The following is a 19,029-nucleotide window of genomic DNA, read 5'->3' as shown; positions in this document are numbered from 1 at the left end:
TCCAGCTTTCTTATGCTTACTGTTTGCATGGTATATCTTTTCCATCCTTCTACTGTTTTGTTTTAAAGATAGGGTCTTAATATGTTGCCAATACTAACCCCAAACCCAAGCAGTCTTCTTACCTCAGCCTCCCAAGTAGCTGAGACTGTGGGCATGTGCTACTATGCCTGGGCTCTTCTAGTTTTAGCTTATTATTGTATTTTATTTATTTATTTTGTACTGGGATTGAATCCAGGGGCACTTTCAAGTATTTTTGGTATTGGTTCCAGGTATTGAATCCAGGGGTACTTAACCACTGAACCACATTCCCAGCCTTTTTTATTTGTTTGTTTTGAAACAGTCTCACTAAGTTGCTTAGGGCCTGGTTTTGTTTTTAGATTAATCTCTTTAATTATATTTTCAGTGGTTCCTCTTAAGAATCCCAGGGTGGACAGGCATGGTGGCACACGCCTGTAATCCCTGCAACTCAAGCTGGAGGCAGGAGGATTGCAAGTTCAAAGCCAGCCTCAGCAGTTTAGCAAGGTGCTAAGCAACTCAGTGAGACCCTGTCTCTAATAAGTACAAAATAGGGCTAGGGATGTGGCTCAGTGGTCAAGTGCCCCTGAGTTCAATCCCTGGTACCTGCCCCCACCAAAAAAAAAAAAATTCCAGTGTGCATCTTTGACTTATCAGCAGATACTTTAGTATTATACTATTTTACATAAGGTACAGGTAATTTAACAGAGTATAATTCTATCTTCCTACCCTCCTCCCTGTCTTCTCTGCCATTTTTTGAGATTTATCCATAATTTGGTGCATATATATTCTCATTTTTAAATATTCTATTTTGTGACTATTGCAATAAATCCATTCTTCTAGACTAGGTTGCATAGGGTGTTTTATCACTGAGCCACATCCTCAGTCTTTTTTTTAATGTTGTGACAGGGTCTCACTAAATTGCTGAGGCTGTCCTTGAATTTTTGATCCTCCTATCTCAACCTTCCAAGTTGTTTGTGTTACAGGCATGTTCCAGTGTTCCTGGCTTAATTCAGAACTTTAAAAAAAAAAAATATTTTGATGACCATATAAAATGTATGTAGGCCAGAAGTGGTCCATAGGTCACCTCCAGATTATATTGTGTTATCTTCAAGGATTAATGTATGCCTTTTTCTGTGTGAATAATTTGAAAATCATGTACTAGACAGCTGGAAGAATTAAACATTCATATTGCAGTTCTATTAATGAATAGGTTTAGAAATAAACTGTATGTGTGATGTCTTTTTGCACTTTTAGGGGGATTGAACCCAGGGGCACTATACACATCCCCAGCCCCCCTTTTTTTAATTATTTTTTTAATAGTTGTAGATGGACAGCATGCTTTTATTTGTTTAGTTTTTTATGCAGTGCTAAGGATAGAACCTAGTGCCTCAAACATGCTAGGCAAGCACTCTGTCACTGAGCTACAGCCCCAGCCCCCAACCCTTTTTTTTTTATATTTATTTTTCTGTTTTAGGTGGACACAATATCTTTATTTTACATTTATGTGGTGCTGAGGATCGAACCCAGGGCCTTGCATATTCAAGGCCAGCACTCTACCCCCCAGCCACCCCCCCCACCCCCCACCCCCAGCCCTTTTTATATTCTATTTTGAGACAGGGTCTCGCTAAGTTGCTTAGGAGCTTACTAAGTTGCTGCCGCTAGCTTTGAAATAACAATCCTCCTGCCTCGGCCTACCAGCCCTCTGTGATTACAAGAATGCGCCACCACTGTGCCCTACTTCTTTTTTGCACTTTTACTATTCTGTTAGGGGGAGTGAGTGGAAAACACTGTAGCCAAAGTGTAGAGATGTTTTTGGGAAAAGCCAGAAGAGAGGATAAGGGAATAAGGTGGGGAGATAGGGACACTGCAGGTAGATCAAAAACCTATCTCCTTATGGAGGAGATAAACTGTAATATAGTTTTTACTTTTTCATTTTCTTGTTTTCCCTTTGGTTACCCAACAAGTTCAGTAAACTCTGATGGATGCATGTCTTCATGATGGGGTTGGCAATGACATGGACAATGAAAAGCTAGAGCAGCAAGGGAAAGCTAGTCCACACTGATCCCCTCTTGGTACCCAGGTGGAGAGAATAGACAATACTTAAAGAAATCTTGACAAGTGATGAAGAGTAAATCCAAGCAGACTAAGGTGTTGGGGGAAAAACAACTGGCCAGTGGATAAATTCTAGGTCTGGAATAGCTGGGGTTGTGGCTCAGGGGTAGAGCATTTGCCTAGCATTTGTGAGGCACTGGGTTTGATTCTCAGCACCGAATAAATATAAATACTATAAATAAATACAATAAAGGTCCATCAACAATCAAAAAAAAGTTCTAGGTCTGGGAATCATTTTGGTCTGAGGCCCAGAAATGAAGCTAAAACCCAACTCTTAGCAGTTCTCTGGAGGCAGGTTTCAGGTTCAGCTGAGGAAGGACATCTGTACTACCCCATAAGGGAAAGGGAAAGAAAGGTTCCTATGGGTGGCATAAAGCAGTAGAACAGTCCTAGCAAGCCAAAGAGGCATTTAGTGTCCTTTCCAGCAAGTGTTCTCAGTAGTTCTGACATGGAGCCATATACTTGGTTCTGGAGAAGTGCTTAAGTGTCCAGATGCTCAGAGTGAACAACCCTGTCTACAAAATCCTCTCAAGGAGGGGGCTAGTTGAGCTACCCCAGTGAACATCATGACCTGAACAACCAGGCAGCTCTTGGGCTGTCCAGTTTGCATAGATTGTTTTATCTGAGTTTAGATTGTTGTCTATGGGGATTAATGTTTTTCTCTATGTAATCTTTCTATCTTTCGATTGTGACCATATTCTTCCCTTGCCTCACATATTTTGAGGTTCTCTGTGATCCTGGGAGTCTAGTTCAAGCTCCTTCCCCAGCATTGAAGACCCCTGATAGTCTGATCTGCTGACCTCTTTCTCTACCCTTAGTTCCCTCTACAGTCAAATCACACTGCACATGTGGCTGCATCCAGTGAAATCCCAGCATTGACTGATTGAGTGTTGCTTTGGTGTGTTTCCTCTTCTTCTAACAATTCTCATCAGACCATAGTTGGGAAAGCATTTTTCATTTAATCCAATTTAAGACAATTACTTCCTCAACCTTCTACCTCTTTGTGTCCTACAACCTAAGGGCTACCATTTGCCACAGCCCCAATGATACCTTGTTTCATAGCCACAGCTCATGTCTGACACAGACATAGTTCCTTGAGTGTAAGGCTTAAGTCTCATTCATCTTCTAGTTCTCAGCTTCTAGCGATTTGCTAAAGGAAAAGATGTTTGGTAGTGGCCCTGGTCTCCTCAGAGACTTTGTAGTGCAAAAACAATGTAGTGTGGTGGGATAAGGTCAAGTGACCTGCATTTAAATCCAGATTCTGACACAGCATGCATGCAAAGTTGAAGTGACACTATTTGAGCCCCTGGTATTTGACTTCTCTGTTGTGTCCCCATGTTTTTCATTCTTTGACTTGAATCAGTTTGAACAGGAGGTTTCTGTCACTTCCACTTTAAGAAGCCTGATATATGATGGTTGTTTTCTTCCCTGGTCAACTCATTTCTATAAAAAACAATTCATTAGCAAGGCATGATGACACATGCTTGTAATCCCAGCTACTTGGGAGGCTGAGACAGGAGATGACAAGTTTGAGGCCAGTCTGGGTAACTTAGTGAGACCCTGTCTGAAAAAATAAAGGGCTGGGGATGTAGCTCTGGGTTCAGTCCCTAGTATCAGGAAGAAAAAAAAAAAAAAGATTCAACTCTAGAAGGAAGGTTCCCACTGGAAAAGACAAAACAGCACAGGTCTCTCAGACTAGCAGGCAGGGCCTGCTGTGGATCATGCATCAGCTCAGATAACAGAGACCCTGGCACAGCCCCTCCTCTTGAGCCCTCGGGGATGGCCAACTTCAACCTACCACTTGTGGGTAGGGGAAGCAATGTTCAGAAAGGTCAAGTGACTTGCCCCAAATTGTTTAGCTAAGATAATGTCACCAGTTCCACCTGACCCCAGAATCCAAACTCTTCTCATTTATTAAGAGAAGGCACTGGTAGATGCTGGGCCACAGAGATGTCCCAGGGAAACCGGGCCTCCTGGGAGAACAAAGCAAAACAAGCCAGAGCCAGTTCTAGAGCCAACCACATCTTTATTAGTCTCTGCAGCTGAGCCAATGGAGCCCCTGTCTACAGGGGACATTAGTGAGCTACTCTGGCTACTGGGCATGGATGTTAGCTAGCATTTCTACTGGCAATTGGGATTGGGTGGAGGAAGAGACTGGAAGGGACCAAATGGGCAGACTGCTGGGCCACCTTCAGGCAGGCACATGGGGAGCTTCCCAGAATGGTATAAAGGTGTGTCAGTCCCAGAGGGAAACACTGCTATCTCCCCAGAATGAAAGATCAGACAAAGCCTGAGATGGGGACAATCACAGCAATGGACAGAGCTCCTGGGATCAGAAAGGCATTTCCTAATGGAGGCAACTTTCTAAGGCTGGAGCTCCCAAACAGAGCTCACCTGGCCCCCAACCGGGAGCCCCCAGGTTCAGTTCAATTGTTGTCATGGGGAACAGGGAACCCAGGAAGATGGTACTAGGAAGGATGGAGCTGAACTCAAGAGTATTTGGGGTAAGGATATGTCAGTACTAACAATACAGGCAAAATATTCATCATAGGTGCAATCCTGAAACTTCACTCCATAAAAAGGTCACATCTCTCATTTACCTAGCAACAGCCTGGAGGCCCATCATGATCTGACCCAGCCCAACTGATCTCCCCTTCGGACATGCCATGACATTCAGGGCTCTAAACTAGTCAACAACAGCACTCCCAATCCACCCGCTTTGCTCCCTGCCCCTACACTTGTCAAAAGACACAACTGCAGTTTTAGCACAAAGTGTTTGTTTACTCCTGTTTTCCCACTAGGCCTGGAGCTGCCCCTAAAGACAGCAGAGCGTGCAACACGCGTTCTCTTTCCAGCACCTGAAGAACTTGAAGCCAAATGAAAGTTATATTTACTGTCTTCGTGTAGTTAGATGAAATATAGGTGTCTATAAGGGATTTCTGGGATGTCTAGCAGTAGAACCACGTTTGTGCTGAAGATGTTAACTTCTTCCGATGGGTGGGCGTGGGGTGAGGGTAAGGAGTGGGAGGGATGGTCCAAGCCCAAAAAGGGCTAAAGGAGAGGAAAGGGCTCATTTGGCTTGGAGGGTAGAGGGTGGGGTCCAGGAGGAAAAGGGGTTTAGCGGTCTAAGCGCAGGGTCCAGCGATCCAGTCCCATGACTCAGAACCAGCAGGGCGACCACATAAGTGAGCCCAGTGCAGCGCCGGTGGCGGCTCCGGCAAGCATGCCCATGGCCAGCGGGGCGCCAGCACTGTAGCAGGGATCCTCCCGCACTATTACGTGCGTCACGCCGGGGCCTGCGGAGACAGCCGTGAGTATCAGCGACTTAGGAGAAGCCAGTCATCTTCATTCCCTTTCTGCGTGACTCCAGCCCAACCCAATATATTAAGGCACTGAATCCATACTCCCCAGTCGGAGAAACTGAGGCCTTGACGAGGTAAGGGATCCACACTAGCACTTCCCTCCCGGGTCTGCCACGGACGTTCGGTAACTTTGGGGCCTGGGATGGGCGGACCTCTAAACACACCACACTGCACCTGTGGGCGACTGCGGTTCCCAAGTTAGCCACCAGGCGTCGCTACGAGCTCAGGAAAGATTGCTGGGAAACCAAACTGAGTAAGTGCGAGCCTGGAGGCTTCTCTGGAGCATCGAGCACTATTTTTAGCTCTCAAGCTGCTAGGAGTTTGCGGAGTTCCTGCCTGAGAAAATAGGTAAACACTAAAAGGGTGAGGCTGGTCCTGACTGCCAATGACTCGTGGACAGGACCTGGCATTGGACTGAGAGTCAGGCTGCGGTTAGGGGGACCGTGAAGGGGCTGGGCTTAAAGGGTGAGGGAAAGCTTACCTGCGTAGGGCGGCCCGTAGTAGCTGCGGACATACGTGGCCTCATGCGCGTTGGGGGGCACCACCTCGTAGTAGTCCTGGTACGGGCTGTAGACGCGCACCTAGAGAGTCCAACCCGGTCAACTGCCCAGGAACTCCCTGGTCTGGATTTGGTCCCCAGTCCCCCTGCTCCCTAAGTTTAGAAATGGGCCCCCAGGCAGCAGCGAGCTCCTGGAAAGGTCCCACTTCTCCACAAAGTCCATGGTCTTTTTTGTTTGCTGGTTGGTTTATTACTGGGGATTGAACTCAAGGGCACTCGATCACAGCCACACCCCCACCCCTCTTCTGTATTTTATTTAGAGACAGGGTCTCCCTGAGTTGCTTAACCCCTCGCCTTTGCTGAGGTTGGCTTTGAACTCGTGATCCTCCTGCCTCAGCCTCCCAAACTACTGGGATTACAGGCGTGCGTCACCGCGCAGGGCCTCCATAGTCTTTTGTATTCTAAAAATTCAGCCCTTAGATTCAGCTCCCAGTGATGATGCCTTTTCTCACTCTGGTCTCCTACCTTGCTAGAGAAAATTTTCTCTGACTCCCAACTTCCCTTCACAGGTAGCAAAGGTAGACTTTGCTAATTAATAAGTGTATAATGGTCTCACTTAAAACCCAATTGATTTCTCCCCTAGTCATAGGGTGGGAATATGGCCAAGTCCCAGGCTGGAAATAAAGAGGGGTTAGGGAGAAAAAGAGGAAAAGGAAGGGTAGGAATGAGAGGTAACCAAAGTAACTGTTATCGAGCATCTACTGTGTACCAGGCCCTGGGAGAGGTATTCACCTGTGCTACCACCTCTAATCCTTAAGATGAGTATTATTATCTCTCTACCACACAGACCTGGGAAACCAGGTTCAGAGAATGACCAGTGTTCTCTGCAGAATGTACTCATTACCCGCCCCCATCCCCCAGATTCTTCCCAACCCTTCAAAACCTAGCTCAAAAGCCACCCACTTCAGAAACCCCCTCCTAGTCTCAAAAAGAAGCCTTTCTTCCTGAATTCACTGTGGACCTTGCTTGTGCCTCTCATTATCATTTCTCTTGGCCTTTTCTACCTGCACTCCAAATGTGAGCTACCTGTGAGCAAGAACTCATTAATTTTGCTAGACCAGCAGGGTCTAGCATGTGTCAGGAACCAAAAAATAAATGCTGGGTTAAATGGAAGTGCCCAGTCCAAGAGGGAGCAGAACTGAGGAAGTGGTAGGGTCTCCTTCTCCCCTTCTCTCCTGGATCATTCCTCTTAACCCCCTTTCATCCTATACTTCTATCTCATGGGGCTTCACACCTGAATGGTCCTACTCCCTTTTAGAAGTCAAAGTGTCTCAAACTCCATTAACTTGGAGTGACTGCAGCATTTCACCATGCAACACACCTGTTCCTCTCCCAACAAATGTCTTTCTCTAAGAATGCCATCAACACACACACAAACAAAGAATTTAGGTTGGCACCCTTGTCTTCACACACTTGTCTTGCTTGTCACGTCAGCCACTAGGTCTCATGATTTGATCTTCTAAATATGCTCTTCTATCCATCCTCTTGGCCAATGTCAAGAGAATAAGCCATTAGCACACTGATTTCAAGTCTCCATGCCATTTCCCTCTAATAAGGATGACTTCTCACCTTTTCTCATTCAACTACCTAATTTGGTTTCAGATTCAACTCAGATATTGTTCTCCTTGAACTTCAGTTTCTGTTGTGGTCTCATCTAGACACCCACGTAGCTCTTGGACTTCCCTCTCTCTCAGCTGATCAATGATAAAGCCTTGTTTGTATCCTTGTGTTGGTCTCTCTCACAAGACTTGGAGACCCCTCAGGTTCCAATCAGTAATATGGTAAGTGCCTAATAAATGTTTAATGACCTTAGCACAAGTGAATCAAATACAGATGGGAGGGGCTGAGGTTGTGGCTCAGTGGTAGAGCGCTTGCCTCTCATGTGTAAGACCCTGGGTTCGATCCTCAGCACCAAATAAAAATACGTAAGTGAAATAAAGGTTTGTGTCCATCTACAACTAAAAAGAAAATAAATATTAAAAAAAAAAAATACAGATGGGAACTAAGGTCACCCAACTCTGAAACTGAGTTGAGGTTTAAGCTAGGGAGAACAAATGGTGCCTGGGCAATGCAGGGGGCTCAGACAAGCATGTGTAGGTCCTCAGGCTCAATTAACTGCTGGTTGTGTTCTCTCCCCAAGGGCTTTCTGGATGAGGTAGCCAGGATCTGGGCTTCATGCCCAAAAGAGGCTGGCGGGACTTAAGCACTCAGATCCAATTTTACTGTTTGAGAAACTGAAATCCAAAGTTTCCACTTGCTCTGCAGTTGCGGTGAGCCAGTGGCCTTGTGAGGCCCTGACGAGGGTGGAAAACACCACCTCATGTCCCTCTGGGGCACCTGTTTCTACCCTCCAGGCCTGGGAGGCCCAGAAGTAAACTCATGTAGATCACCTGGCAATAGGCAACCTGAGGCTTAATCTCTGATTCTCCCCCTCTTCTGGAGGCCCCACCACTTACATAGGAAGGGAAGAGTTGGTCTGTCAGGGGCCACACACAAATAACCTCCTTTTCTCCAATAAACTTATACTAAGGTTTACAGTCTTTTAAATCCTATTTTTTAGGCATTGCCACTTTAAACAAACCTATACCCTAGGCCATGCATGGAGAATACCTCAGAATGAAAAGCTAGAGTCAGGTGCAATAGTAGACACCTGCAATCCCAGCTACCCAGGAGGCTGAGATAGGAGGATGGCAAGTTGGAGTCCAGACTGAGCAACTTAGCAAGACCCTTTCTCAAAATAAAATGAAAAGGGCTGTAGATGTTATTCAGTGGTAGGGTACTTGCCTAGCATGCATGAGCCCCTGGGTTCAAACACCTGGAACCCCCCCAAAAAGGGAAGGGGGCTAGGAGTCCCTGGCATGTCATTGATGAATTGAGTAATGCTGATCTAACTAAGTAACCCTCAGAACTTCAGCTTCCTCATCTGCAAACAGTCTTTCCCACACTGCCAACTCCCAAGGAACTGTGAGAATCCAGCAGAGCCACATCTATTAGGCAACCATGTGGCCCGAGCTCTTCTAGGCTCAGAATTCATGCACGTCAGGATCCCCAGGAGCAATCTGTGTGATATATGTTTGTGTTTTGCTGTGGATTGACCCATGCAAGGTGAGCACGTTAGCCCAGAAATCTATAGTTTAAAAAATTCACTCCTGAGGCTAGGGATGTAATTCAGTGGTAAAGTGCTTGCCTAGCATGCCTAAGGCCCTGGGTTGATCCCCAGCACTGCAAAAAATAAAATTAAATCTATAAATACTACAGATTTCCTATGCCCCACCCCAGACCTATGAAATTAGAGCATCCAGAGGTAACATTTTAATATCTGTTGTTGTTTTAAGTCCCTAAGCAATTCTAACACACAGCCTCACTGAGCACCACTGAGTAAGAAGAGTTCATAGTCAACTGTAAGACTATAGACACTCTACTCAAGCCCCACTGCCACCTATCCCATCCTGGCTGGACCTGTATTGAGCACTGGGGACAGAAGTGGTTCAAGCCCAAGTCCTGATTCCAAGAAACATTCAGGGAGAGGACAGGCAGACCCGAACTAAACTATAATAGGTGGTAATAATGCCATACTGAGGCCTGGCCCTGCCCTTCCCTCCTCCCTTCCTTCCTCCCTTCCTCCCTTCCTTCCTCCCTTCCTCCCTTCCTTCCTTCCTCCTTCCTCCTTCCTTCCTTCCTTCCTTCCTTCCTCCCTCCCTCCCTCCTTTCATTCACTTGTCCCATGAGCATACTCTGAGACCTATTTCTGCTAGACCCTCATGTACTAGGAATGTTCAGAATAAACTGTCCACATCACTGAGCACATCTCACTGAGGAGGTGGCAGCATCTGAGGTGGGCCTTTAAGGATGAGCACCAGTTTGTAGGTGAATGAGAAAACTAGGCATCTTGGTGGCAGAGAGAATGGCATTTGTGGTGCGGGAAAAGGAGAAAGCAGGAGTGGCTGGGGCAGAGGGCACAGCAGAGCACAGGGATGAGGGGAGGTAGCAGGTGAGACTAGCTACATTCTACAGGCCTTAAAAACCAGGCCGTGGTGGGTATCCAGTGAGTGTGTGTGAGAGGGAAGAGTGGTGACTGGGACTGTTTTGGAGAGGCTCATCCTGGTGTCCAGAGTGGAGGCAGGGAGGGCTAGCCAGCACTTACCCAGATTCGCCTCTCAACCTTACAGGGATTCCACGATCGGGTCACACACCTGACCTTGGGGCAAACCCGGCGGCTCCTGAGTGGGACGGGGGCTCCAGCTGGGGCCTGCTCAAGCCACAGAAACCCAAGAAGGGGGAGGGACATAGGTGTCAGAGGCCCTCTATGCCTGGAGAGACTGAGCTCTTAGCAGGCCCTACCAGTGCTCTCTGCCAACTGGGCTGGGGCAAGGGGGTGTCCTCTTCCTTTTCAGCCCAAGGTAAGGAGGAGAGACACAGAGAGGGATGGTGACTGCCGACTCTTTCTAGCCCACCTTCACCTCTCGAATGCAGCTGGGACTCCCAGTCTCCAGGCAGGAGAGGGCAGCTCAGCTCTCAAGTATCCTCAGCTCTCATCTACCTGGCCCCCTTCACCACCACCACCCCTGCCTGGCCCCTGGCTATTTCTGTCCCCAGGTTCTGTGTTCCCTGGTACATCCAGGTCAGGGACTCCTCCTGGAGTCTTCCTCCAGAGTGGGGCATGAACCTGTAGCATATGGAGGTCACACCTGCATAAGCACAAGGACAGAAAAAGCCCACAGACATGAATGCACACAAACAAAGCAGACACAGGTACAAAATCATTGACACACACACACACACACACCTACTCTAAGCCAGGGCCCAGAGATGTGTATGTGTGGAGCAGAATGAAGTAGGATCAAGGGTGGGGCACAGAGAAGTGGTCAGCAGAGCAGCAGAAGGGTGGACAGATAGAGAAGGGCCAAGGCAGCTTCATAGAGTCAGAGTGCAGAACGGTCAATCCTCACCTTCCATGGAACTGAGTAGCCCTACTCGAGGGCTTTGGAGCTCAGAGTCCTGTGAGCCCGACCTGGGTTCCTCCTCCCTGCGGACCACTGTTCCAGCCTCCTCACTCCTGGCTTCCTCCAATCCTGGAAGCCTGAGTCTGTCCCCCAAAGTCTAACAGCCCTCTCTACATAATGTCCCTTATTGTTCCCACAACCCTCAAGAAAAGTCCAGTTTGAGGTCCTTTGTGATGGGGCCTCAGAGGTAATCTCTCTCCCATGTCATTCCCTCCATGCTAGGCCACCCAACAGGCCACACTCTGGGCCCTCTGCCACATGCCTGTGCACACACTTGCACACATCCCTGCCTCTACTCTGGCAGCTCCTTCTGCAGATGCCTCCTCTCAAAACACAGGCTCGTCACTGAATTAAGACCTAGACTTTGGACCTAGACTTTTTTGTCTCTGGACCTCAGCTTCCCTATATGTAAAATGCAACTGATGATATCAATACCCAGGCTCTCCCCACCCCTCTTCCAGGGCTGTGGGAGGATGAATTGGCGTAACTGGGTGCTCAGCACAATGCCTGGCCCCCAAGGGGGTTTCTACATGCATCCCAGGCTCCTTTGCTCTTTCTCAGTAGACTTTCTCTCTAGATGACAGCAGGCTCCATTATGCCACAAACAGAAGGAGCAAGCATAGATTCTGGAATCTGACAGGCAGGAATAGAGGTCATGCTGGGCCTTGGCAGCTCTTTAAACTCACGTCTCCATCAGTCACTAAGCTCTTTTGACTGCATTTCCTAAATTGTGGTGAGCCGCTTCTGCCGTTTCTGCAGATTATGGTCGCCATTACAAGATGGCGCTGGCTCCGCTGTGGTCTGTGACAAACAACTTCTTATCTGGGAAAGTTGGCACATGATTTTTCATCACCCTGTGAGAAAGTTCCACGCGGCAGCTTTGCATTGGGGCTTGGGATGCTTTATTAAGGCTGGGAGGGGCACCCGAGGGAGAAGAAGAAATATCCAGGGACCTGAATAAAACTGTTGAGAGAAGATTCTCGAATTGCGTCTTCCTTGCGGGCAAGGGGGTCGCAACACTAAATATGTCCTGTAATCATCAGCCTGTCTCTGCCAGCGAGGCCTCCATCCAGAACTGTTGCCTGAACACTGTCCTGGCCTCCAAGCTGGTCCCTAGGCACCCACACTACAATTCATTCCCTAACTACCAGCCAGACTCTCATTAAAAATCCAAATCTGTCCAGGTGCCTTGGTGCATGCCTGTAATCCCAGCAGTTTAGGAGTCAATTTAGCAAGGCCCTAAGCAATTCAGCAATCTTCTTCTTCTTCTTCTTCTTCTTCTTCTTCTTCTTCTTCTTCTTCTTCTTCTTCTTCTTCTTCCTCTTCCTCTTCCTCCTCCTCCTCCTCCTCCTCCTCCTCTTCTCCCTCCTCCTCCTCCTCCTCCTCCTCCTTCTTCTTCTTCTTCTTCTTTTTTGATATATACATATTTTTTAGTTGTAGATGGTCACAATACCTTTATTTCATTTATTTTTATGTAATGCTGAGGATTGAACCCAGTGCCTCCCAAGTGCTAGCAAGCGCTCTACCACTGAGCCAAAACCCCAGCCCCAGCAATTTTATTCTTTGAGAATTAAAAAAAGGGAGCCAGGTATGGTGCACACACCTGTAATTCAAAGTTCAAAGTCAGCCTCAGCAAAATCGAGGTGCTAGGCTGGGGCTGTAGCTCAGTGGCAGAGCACTTGCTTTGCATGTGTGAGGCACTGGTTTTGATCCTTAGCACTGCATAAAAATAAATAAATAAAATAAAGGCATGCTATCCATCTACAAAAAAAAAAAAAAAAAAAAAAACAAGGTGCTAAGCAACTCAGTGAGACCCTGTTTCTAAAATAAAATACAAAATAGGGCTGAGGATGTGGCTTAGTAGTCAAGGGCTCCTGAGTTCAATCCCTGGTACCAAAAAAAAAAAAAAAAAAAAAAAAGAATAAAAACAAAAAAGGCTTGGGGATGTGGCTCAGTGGTAAATTGCCCCTTGGTTAAATTCCCAGTAATTAAAAAAAAAAAAAAATCCAAGTCTGGTCAGGCATGATAGTGTACACCTGTAATCCCAGCCACTCAGGAGGCTAGGGCAAGAAGATCACAAGTTCAAGGCCAACCTCAACAACTCAGTGAGACCCTGTCTCAAAAAATAAAATGGGGGGCTGGGGATGTGGCTCAAGCGGTAGCGCGCTCGCCTGGCATGCGTGCGGCCCGGGTTCAATCCTCAGCACCACATACAAAGATGTTGTGCCCGCCGAAAACTAAAAAATAAATATTAAAAATTATAAAAAGGTGGGAGTTCATAACCCACTAGAATCAAAGTGTGGAATATGAAATGTCAAGAAATTTGTAATGTTTTGAACAACCCACAATAAAAAATTAAAAAAAAAAAAAAAAAAAATTATAAAAAAAAATAAAAATAAAATAAAATGGGCTGGATATGTAATTCTGATCTAATCATGCCATCCCTTTGTTTACAAATTTTCGATGGCTTCCTGATGCTCTCAGCAGAAACCAGCATCCTTAACACTGCCCACAAAGCCTGGTCCTGCCAACTATCCTTTTTAACTGCCCCCCTCCTGAGCTCCAGTCACCTCAGCCATTTTTCCTTCTGTTCCTCTACCTGCCACAATCTTAACCCCTCTCAAGCCTTTGCACAGCCATCTACCATGGATGGATCAACCGTCTAATTCATCTACCTGGAAAGCTGTTCCCTTCACTACATCCCCACACTGTTTACCTGGTCAATTTCTGTTTATCCTTCGGGTCTCAGCTTAAGCCTTATCTGAATTCCCACCTGGATCAGGCCACCAAAGAGTCGAGAGCAGTTACCAATATTGCAATGGAATCATTAACTAATCAGTTGTTTCACATCTGACTCCTCACTAGGCTGAGTCCAGGAGGACAGGGCCCACATCCCCTCAGTTCATTTCTGATCCCTGGCACTTGTCACAGTACCTAGAACATAGTAGAAACTCAATGAATATTTATTGTACAGAATGAATGAAACTCAGTCTATATCTGAGAAACAATAATCCCAGGTAGCAAGGTTGACCTCACAGGACTATTGTATTTGGAAGTAGACCTACGTCACACCTGGAACATAATAGTTGCTCGATAAAAGTTCCTTTCCCCTAGCTCACATGCCACCCCCTCCTCCAAGTCTTCATGGAGGCTTCTTCTTCTTTTTTTTTTTTTTTAAGAGCACCCTTGGTCTTCATGGAGGCTTCTCTACCTCTCTCCTCTGAGTTACCAGCTGGCTGTCCTTCCTCTTTTTCCATGTGGGACTCAGGGAATCTGAGTCTGCCCAGGCATAGGAGCACTAGATTGAGAACTGCTGACAGGCAGAGACCGAGTCTGAATCACCCATGATTCTATGGCACATGGGGCTGGGAAGAAGGGAGAGAAAATGGGGCTCACCGGAGTGGAGTTCGCCTCCAGCAATGCCGTCTTCCATGCTCTGCAAAGCAAATCCCCAAGACCATGAGGTGATAGTTTGAAAGAAGGGGGTTCAGACCTTCACATTCTAGACTTTTCCTCTCTAACCCCAATCTCATGAAAAGGAGTCAGATCCACTTGACTCCTTTAGGTAGACAAGAGTGATCCTCCCCTGCCCCTGTCACATGGATGGACCCTTAGTTAGGCTAATTCATTCTTAGAACACAGTCCCCTCCCCTCTAGAAGTTCCAGTTTTTCCATAGATACAGTGGACAATTGGGCTTAGGGGGGTCTCTTAAGGGACTTACGATTCTGACATGCCTGGGCGGGTGCTCTAGCTGCAGCCCACCTCCACATAGCAATCCTACAAACACAGCTCTCCAGAGCTCTGACCCTTGGGAATGCCCAGTGGACACCAGACAATTGGGCCTTTGTTGGTTGCCATGGCACCTGGCTGGGGTGGACAAGGCGGCTCTATGCTGTGTGCCTGGAGCTCAGCTTCCCCCACTCCCACACACCCATCTCTTTACTCTCCCCCCAGTGCAAAGGCTAACCCCCTCAGCCGGAGGGGAGGAAGGCAAGGAATGTGAGGGAACAGATGGTACCCAAGGACACCTCCAGGCTCAGTGTGGATATGCATCTGACATTGGGGTTCCCTTGCCTGGCACACAGGCAGGTTTGGGTCTACCCTTCAGATCTCAGTCCCCATGTCAGGGCATTTGCTCAGAAAGGAGTAGGAGGCAGGGTCCTTTTTCAGATGCCATTGGCTTTGTTTGCTCTTTTATATCCCCCCAACTGAAGACTCCCCTCAGAAGCTGCTAAATACATTCTGAATGCCCGGGGAACATGCACCTGAGGCAGGTGTGCACACCTCTGCCTCCACACTTTGAGCTCATAGATCATGTGAAGAGCCCACTGCTTACCATACCAACCATCATCATCTGTCTCCCTGCTGCCCAGCCTCCATGACACCACCTTACTGGTCTCAGACCCTCTTCCTACTGTTGGGGAACTGGAAGGCCCAAGAAGAAGAGGGTGTCTGGTTTCATTCCCTAAGATTCTATCGCATCCTCTCCCAAGAGCTACTCACACAGCATCATCCCTAGTCTCTGCGCACAGGTGCAGGCGGGAGCCCTCCCGCAGGTTCACGGTCAGCAGGCCATCTCGGCTCCGGCCCTCTGGGGGCTGTATATCTGGAAGCAGACATACACTGGTGGACTTTCCACAGGTATAGGTCCCAGATCCCCCCAGAAACTAGGAACAAGAACAGGAACTGATTGGTCTTTTCTACCCTCCTCTGATCCCCACACTTTCTGAGGATTCTGCTGTACCCTTTCAGCCAACCCACATTACCAGTTTCCTTATGAACATCTTCCAGTTTTCTCTGTTATAATTGTGGCCTAAACCTTGGTTGAAGAATTTAGAGATTAGCCAAATTAGTGTGACTCTTAGCCAGTCACTTAACTTCTCTGAGTCTCCTTATTTCATCTAGTTCATGTCTGACTTGTCTCTGCAACTGGCACAGAGTAGGAACTTGACAAAGCAGTAATTTCTTACTTCACCTCTAACTGAAGTGGGGTTGACAAAGGCCCAGAAGCAGTGTCAGTGGGAGCCTTCTGAAAGCTGCAAAGAGGCTTCCAATTGCTGGTGTTCTCAGAAACAGTGGAAGGACTCTCCCCTGGACACAATGCCATAGAGGAAGGGCTTCTGCTCACCATGACACTCTTGGCCGATCTTTATGTCACGGACATTGAACTGGATGAGCACACGGTCTTCCTCGTCCTGCGCTGTCTCATCATGGTAGTAGCCCAGCGTCCCATCCAGCCATAGTGCAAACCAGTTTCGCTTCCAGCGGCGGAGGATGGAGCCTGCGTGATATTCCAGACCCGCCCAGCGAACTAATCCCAGAGCCTGCTGGGGGCAAGAGCCCCAGATGGGCTCCCAGAATCCCCTCAGTCCTAGCCCTCAGTATGTTAACCTCTTAACCCCTTTCTTGTATATCCACCTCTAAAATGGGCACAGGGTCCCTTTCTGTCTTGGTCAACTACTTTCTCTCACTGGCCCATACCTTACCAATATCTCCTTACCCTAAGCCTCTCTCTTATCTCCTATCTTAGCTTGTATGATAGTCATTTGTGTCATGTCTGCCTCTTCTACCAGACTTGGGAGGCCACAGCTACCCACACAGATCATAGAACTAGCAGAACCTGTGTTTAGTGTTTGCCAAATTGAATGGGCAGGGGGCATGGGGTATGGGGGTCTTGGTCCCAGGGGTTCCCAGGATAGCTCTTGTTCAGATCAAAAATCCGGTCAGAGACAGGTCTGAAAGCCTGAAACCACTAGAGCTTCAGACATTTTGCAACTGGAATCGTAAGAGGAAAGAGCAGACATAAGACGGCTTCTCAGAGCTTTGTGGATTTCAAAGCAGAGATATTTTCCTTTTGTTCTGGGGCTTGTTTGTGTTCCAGCCTTGGATTGGGCTGCTGAGGATACACAGAGGGTCAAACTCAGTCTGTGTCCTGAGGAGCTCACACTCTAGGGCCAGTATGGGGTGGAGGACTGGGAGACCCATAAGTAAAGACAGTTACATTAAAACTCACTGCAGGAACAGGGAAGGGGGCCTCTGAGCCAGGCTGATGCAGTGGCAAGAGTGAGGGTTAGAGGAAAAGTCAGAGAAGGCTCATCAAGAAAGGGACACCTGGCTGGATGTTGATGATTAATTAGAAGTCTGCCAGGCAGTCAGGAATAGGGGGACACTGGGCAGGGAGAAGAGCATGGACAAGGGAGGAGAGGAGAACTGATTTTCCTGTTGCTGGCCTAACACTGCTTCCCTCACCCCTGCCCGGGAACTAGAAGAGGGATAGAGAGGGTCTGGCTCAGGATCACTCACTCTGTCTCCACAGCCAGCCGCCCCTCACCAGGGCCATTTCTTCAAAGGGACTTTCCAGGATGGAGTCAGGCGGGACCTGTCAGAGGAACCCAGGCACACAGTCCTCATCAGATCCAGACTCCCTGAAGAACCCCCAGTTCTCCCTGGGGAACCACCCAGGGAACTTTTAAAGCAGTAAACAAACAAGAGCCAGGCAGCCTCCATCTCCTCCCCATTCTCTACTCCAGCCAGAGAATGAGAGCTCTGTCCTCTGTCCTCGTGGGGTCATCAGGGCTACCACCAGCTATGATGTGGCGGGGCAGGAGTGGGGGGTAGGGATCAGGAGCCTGGATTCCAATCTCAACTCCAAATCCTTTGTCAAGTCCCTTGTCCTTGACCTTCCAGGCCAGCCTCAATTTCTATGAAACTGTGTCCCAAGGCAGGTAGAAGTGTGTCTATGAAGCAGGTAGGTGCTGGAGTGAGGAACTCCTAAAACTCAAATACTAGAAAAGGGGATTCTGAAATGCTAGCAGCATGGAATATCAGAATCATGGCAATAACTGAGGGAATTTCACAGTAAGAAAAGCCTCCCTCCCAGCTGAACCCACTCACAAAGTGCATAAAATAATACTTTAACAGCAGCTATGACTAATGGAGTCCTGTGTGCTAGGTGTACTTCTCTGCTTTCACCTATCATCTCATTTAAGCCTCTCAGCCATCCTTGCTATAATTCCCACTTTAGAGATGAGGAAACTGGGTCCAGTCACTTGTACAGATCCTGTTGATTAGCAGTAAGCACTGAAGCCAGGATCCACACTCAGCAGGCCTGGCTTTTCATCATTAAACCCAGCAGGAGTTTTGAAAACATGCAATGTTCAGGTCAGGCCCCATGACAATTAATCATCATTTGTGGAAGAGGCAAGCACTGCTAGTCTCTAAAGATTCCGAAGCGATTCCACTGCACAGCAAAGTTTGGGAGTCGCTGTGGGCAACTACCTCACTTTGTCCCCATTGTAATTTTGTTAGGAGTTTTACTCCTTTCGGATGGACAGAGGGGCAGCAAATGACTTAATCCACGTATATGACAAAACTTGGATTGGAAACCAGGTGCCCTTTATTCCTAATGGTGAGTTATTTGTGAGCAGGTGTGTCTACCCCGCCCCCACCTGCTCACACCTGTTTCTGCGTAACAAGGCTGGCACACCTGGGGTGGAAGACCTGGCCAGGTCTCTTTTTCTCATAGGCTCCCTCCCCTCCAAGCTGACATAGATCAAGAGGCCAGGTGAGTACTCCCTCTCCAGCCCCCCTTGATGCACCCACCTGTCTACACCTGTTGTGGATGCTGCTGCCAAAACCAGCGCTACTCGATGCAGCTGCCACCCAACCCGCTGAGCCTGCGCTTTGTGCGCCTCAGAGAGCCTGGGGCATTTCACTGCCAGGCTTCGCCCGGGACCTAGAGGCCCCGGGGCCCCGCCCTGCAGACCCGCCCCACCCCCAGGGAGGGGGCGTGGCGCGAAGAGGTGATGACCGAAGCATGCTGGGACTTGTAGTTTGCAACCCTGCAGAAGGGCAGGAGATGCTCACATGAGTGGTAGTCCTTTACTGACTCGGCGGGTCTTTTTTTTAGAACTGACATTTCTTCTCAAATTTTTTATTCCCTAAATGAAGCAATTAGCTCAATGTATAAAACAA

At 47.9% G+C, this 19,029-nt stretch overlaps 1 protein-coding gene across 2 annotated transcripts; it reads right to left on the bottom strand.

The window, feature by feature from the left end:
• Positions 1–4,136: 4,136 nt before the first annotated feature.
• Positions 4,137–18,810, bottom strand: Plekhb1 (pleckstrin homology domain containing B1). Of its 2 annotated transcripts, XM_046441933.2 has the most exons (8): positions 18,658–18,810; positions 17,359–17,434; positions 16,184–16,336; positions 15,559–15,661; positions 14,451–14,490; positions 10,196–10,300; positions 5,974–6,073; positions 4,137–5,426 (listed from the first exon to the last, which is right to left on the bottom strand). In XM_046441933.2, exons 2-8 carry the CDS (start codon positions 17,393–17,395, stop codon positions 5,290–5,292), a joined length of 675 nt encoding a protein of 224 aa, XP_046297889.1. In that variant the 5' UTR covers positions 17,396–17,434; positions 18,658–18,810; the 3' UTR covers positions 4,137–5,289. The 2 variants fall into 2 exon arrangements, with proteins under 2 accessions (XP_046297889.1, XP_046297890.1); XM_046441934.2 differs by lacking the exon at positions 10,196–10,300.
• Positions 18,811–19,029: the final 219 nt, after the last annotated feature.

This window comes from Marmota monax, unplaced genomic scaffold (genome assembly GCF_021218885.2).
Source record: "Marmota monax isolate L192 unplaced genomic scaffold, Marmota_monax_Labrador192_F-V1.1 WCK01_AAM20220418_F8-fsc00068, whole genome shotgun sequence".
NCBI lineage: Eukaryota > Metazoa > Chordata > Mammalia > Rodentia > Sciuridae > Marmota > Marmota monax.
This window is presented reverse-complemented; position numbering and strand designations above follow the sequence as displayed.